Consider the following 4,274-nt stretch of genomic DNA (forward strand, 5'->3'; position numbering starts at 1 on the left):
CCGGAGCTGGTGCTGGAGCGCGCCCTGGACCGCGAGCAAGAGGCTGCTCACCACCTGGTCCTCATCGCCTCCGACGGCGGCACACCGCGTCGCTCCAGCACAGTGCACATCCAAGTAACAGTGTTGGATACCAACGACAATGCCCCAGTGTTTGCTCAACCGATTTACCGAGTGACTGTCCCAGAGAACGTGCCGCCGGGCACCCGGCTGCTTACTGTAAGAGCTAGCGACCCGGATGAGGGAGCCAACGGAGAAGTGGCATACAAATTCTGGAAGATTAGTGAAAAGCAATCTCCGTTATTCCAGCTTAATGAAAACACTGGGGAAATATCAACATCAGAGGGTCTAGATTATGAAGAATGTGCTTTTTATGAAATGCAAATACAAGCTGAAGATGGTGGGGGATTGAAAGGGAAAACAAAAGTGCACATTTCCGTGGAAGATGTAAATGACAATAGACCTGAAGTGATCATTACATCTTTGTTTAGTCCAGTGAGGGAAGATGCTCCTCAAGGAACAGTAATTGTTCTTTTCAATGCTCATGACAGAGACTCTGGGAAGAATGGTCAAGTGGCCTGTTCCATCCAGGAGATCCTACCTTTTCAATTAGAAAAGTCCGTAGAAGATTATTATAGATTGCTGACGTCCCAAATTCTTGACCGAGAAAAAAACTCTGAATATAACATCACAGTGACCGCAACAGACAGAGGAACACCGCCCCTGTCCACAGAAATTCACATCACCCTGCACGTGGTCGACATCAATGACAATCCACCTTCCTTCCCTCAAACCTCCTACTCAGTCTATCTCACAGAGAACAACCTTAGGGGCACCTCCATCTTCTCTGTGACAGCTCATGACCCTGACAGCAATGAGAATGCCCGAGTTATTTACTCCCTGGCTGAGGACACCATCCAAGGGGCGCCTCTCTCTTCCTATGTCTCCATCAACTCCGACACTGGCGTGCTTTATGCTCTTCGCTCCTTTGACTATGAGCAGTTTAGAGATATTCAAATGCAGGTGAAGGCAAGAGACAGTGGGGACCCTCCACTCAACAGCAGTGTGTCACTGAGTCTGTTTGTGCTGGACCAGAATGACAATGCGCCAGAGATCCTGTACCCCACTATCCCCACCGATGGTTCCACTGGTGTGGAGCTAGCACCCCGCTTGGCAGAGCCGGGCTATCTGGTGACCAAGGTGGTGGCAGTGGACAGAGACTCAGGCCAGAACGCCTGGCTGTCCTACCGTCTGCTCAAGGCCAGCGAGCCAGGGCTCTTCTCCGTGGGGCTGCACACGGGCGAGGTGCGCACTGCGCGGGCCCTGCTGGACAAAGACGCGCTCAAGCAGAGCCTGGTGGTGGCGGTCCAGGACCATGGCCAGCCCCCTCTCTCGGCCACCGTCACACTCACTGTGGCGGTGGCTGACAGTATCCCAGATGTGTTGGCTGACTTAGGTAGTCTTGAGATCCCTCCGAACCCAGAGGCTTTGGACCTCACGTTGTACCTCGTGGTGGCTGTGGCCTCGGTCTCCTGCCTCTTCCTCGCGTTTGTCATCGTGCTGCTGGCACTCAGGCTTAGGCGCTGGCACACGTCCCGTCTGCTCCAAGCTTCAGGAGGTGGATTGGCATGCATGCCTGCCTCTCACTTTGTGGGTGTGGACGGGGTGCAGGCTTTCCTGCAGACTTATTCCCACGAGGTCTCCCTCACCGCCGACTCAAAGAAGAGTCACCTGATCTTCCCGCAGCCCAACTACGCGGACACACTCATCAGCCAGGAAAGCTGTGAGAAAAATGAACCTTTGTGCATTTCAGATGATTCCAGGTTTCCTATAGAAGACACCCCTTTGGTACCAGTGAGTTCTTTTTTCCTTTACTTTCTACTACAGTTGGTTTGTCTCCAAGTGTTTGCACTTAAGGCAGGATATGTTTATATTAACATATTCCTCACAATTTAAGTTTTTACTGGGCCTAGTTTTTGCTCTGACATCTATAGAAAGGATTTACTGGGGGCGGCCAGTTAGTTCAGGTGGTTACAGTGCAGGCTTATAGCACCAAGGTTGCCGGTTCAATCCCCACATGGGCCAAGGAGCTGGCCCTCCACAACTAGATTGAAACAACTACTTGACTTGGAGCTGATGGGTCCTGGAAAAACACACCGTTCCCCAATGAAATAATTTTTTAAAAGGATTACCTGTTATATCGCTGATATAATTTTCACTTTCTCATAATAATTAACCTAGTGTCAAGGCCACCTTCCTCACAGGGCTGCTCTCGTGACCCGGCGGTGATTCTTTGGGTGGGGTTGCTTGATTGGTTACTCCGGTTCACTACTAATTTTAGGGCTGGTTTCCCATTCCTGGAATTTACTATTTTTTTAATTTACTATTTATTTTATTTTATTTACTATTTATTATTGCCAGTGGCCACGTTTTGGAATTCTTACTCTAAAAACATTACTACAGCTAATACTACTTTCGTAAGGGTAAATTAATGAGACAGCAAATGCATTCTTAGAGAAACAACTGAAAACCTAGATTTGCTGCTTCTGCTCTTTTGTTTCTATGACACGACAATACCCCTTTGAGGTGATGTTTTTCAGATCTGATGTTTGTAGAGGTCGCTTGCATTTAAAGATTATTGCTGAGGAAAATTCAAACTTCAGTTATCATCCATTTCCAAACCCTAGTAAAGCATTTTTTACTTCTTCAATGGTGAAAATGTTAACATCCTCGTTCCCATATCCTCAAGGTTTTAATTTTCTAATGCTAGAAGGTCAAATCATGAATAGTTCGAAGTTCTTCTTTCCTATACTTCCTGCTTGTTCAAGAGAGGTTTCTGGGACTAAACACTGAGAGGACAAAACAAGGGAGATAAAAATTATTCTTCAACTGTCTGTTTTTATAGCTCAATTCCTCCAACTTCTGAGGCTAGAAATAAATCTAGATATGGGAGATGATTTAGGAAAATATTCTAGGAATTGCTAGGGCAGTTCTGAGAATATTTTATTGGCTTTCAGCTATCAAGGAAAGAATAATGTATTATTTGATTTAAATGATATTCCAGGAGACTTTGAAAATAAGCTTTGAAGTTGACTCAAAATTGTATTCTAAACATGCTGAATATAAGGGTTAATATGTCTGGGAATCCATTATGACATACAGACATTATAATTATTTCAAATACTCATTATTCTTAAGCTAGTAGGAAAAAAGTAAACTATCACTCGTGGTCATATTTTTAACCATGAAGTAGGAAACCTGTCACTTAAAGTTTCTGCTCTCAAGAGTAACCTTTAGTACTCAGTACTCATAAATATTAAAATATGTGTTAATTTGAAAAAAGGGTAATAATACATAGATATTGAAGGTTGCATGTTATGATAGGCAACTACTACTCTCTACGATAAAAATGTCACTTGCCTTTAAAAACAACACAAGGCTCCATTGGATGGATGACTGGGCAGATTGTGGAAATGCTAAATTCTGATCTTCTTAAACTAGGTAGAACTTTTGCATTGGTAACAGATTATATAATATAATAGGCTTAAAGATAAAATTCTTGCTCATCTTACTGTCTCACTTTAAAAGAAGTTAATTAAATATCGTGGATTGATTCAAAATAATGAGTGCAATATATATTAAACAAAAATGATCTTGCAGTTGGGTTGCATTGTTGCAGTTGGGTCATGGGTATGAAGATTCAATAATAATGCTCCCTACTTTTGTATTAAGTTTGAAATTTTCCACAATAAATTTGATGAAAACATTAGGTACGGCATATAGGAATCGAACGTAATACTATGGTAAACTAAAATTTGGGGCGATTACACAACTCCATTTTTGAAGAGAGAGAGAATGTACACAGGAGATAAACTGGATTCAAGATTGAAATGTCAGGCTGCAGTTCCACACGAGGCCTCTGGGCGCCGCTGTCGCCCAGTTCAGGACAAGCGCCGACGCCCAGGACTCTTCAGCCTCTAGCCTGGGATTTCCAGTTCAGCCACCAACACAGAGAAGGAAACCCGCTTACACATTAGTGCTCCCGGCCGCGCAGACTCTCCCCAGCACAAGCGGACTCCCAGCTCCGCCTGTCCTGGGCCGAATACTCTTCCAGTGACGCTGTGGGTTGCAGTTTCTTCAGCTTTCCAGAAAGCCTGGGACTCAGCGAGAACTAGAGCGCGCAATGGGAGGGAGCTGCGCGCAGAGACGCCCGGCTGGCCGGCCGCAGGTACTGTTTTCCTTCCTGCTGCCTTTGTTCTACCGCGCGCTCTGCGAGC

The 4,274-nt window shown here is 45.2% G+C and overlaps 1 protein-coding gene across 7 annotated transcripts in view; it reads left to right on the forward strand.

Moving 5' to 3' along the window:
• LOC109393460 (protocadherin gamma-C4) overlaps nucleotides 1-4,274 on the forward strand; it is a 161,371-nt gene that overhangs the window by 72,255 nt on the left and 84,842 nt on the right. Inside the window, exon 2 of one of the 7 annotated variants that reach the window (XM_019662750.1) lies at nucleotides 10-1,851. The exons of the other annotated variants lie outside the window; for them this stretch is intronic. Coding sequence (XP_019518295.1) covers nucleotides 10-1,851 — 1,842 coding nt within the window. The remainder of the gene's footprint in view (nucleotides 1-9; nucleotides 1,852-4,274) is intronic. 7 annotated transcript variants of the gene reach the window in all.

The sequence above is a fragment of the Hipposideros armiger genome, unplaced genomic scaffold, assembly GCF_001890085.2.
Source record: "Hipposideros armiger isolate ML-2016 unplaced genomic scaffold, ASM189008v1 scaffold_11, whole genome shotgun sequence".
NCBI lineage: Eukaryota > Metazoa > Chordata > Mammalia > Chiroptera > Hipposideridae > Hipposideros > Hipposideros armiger.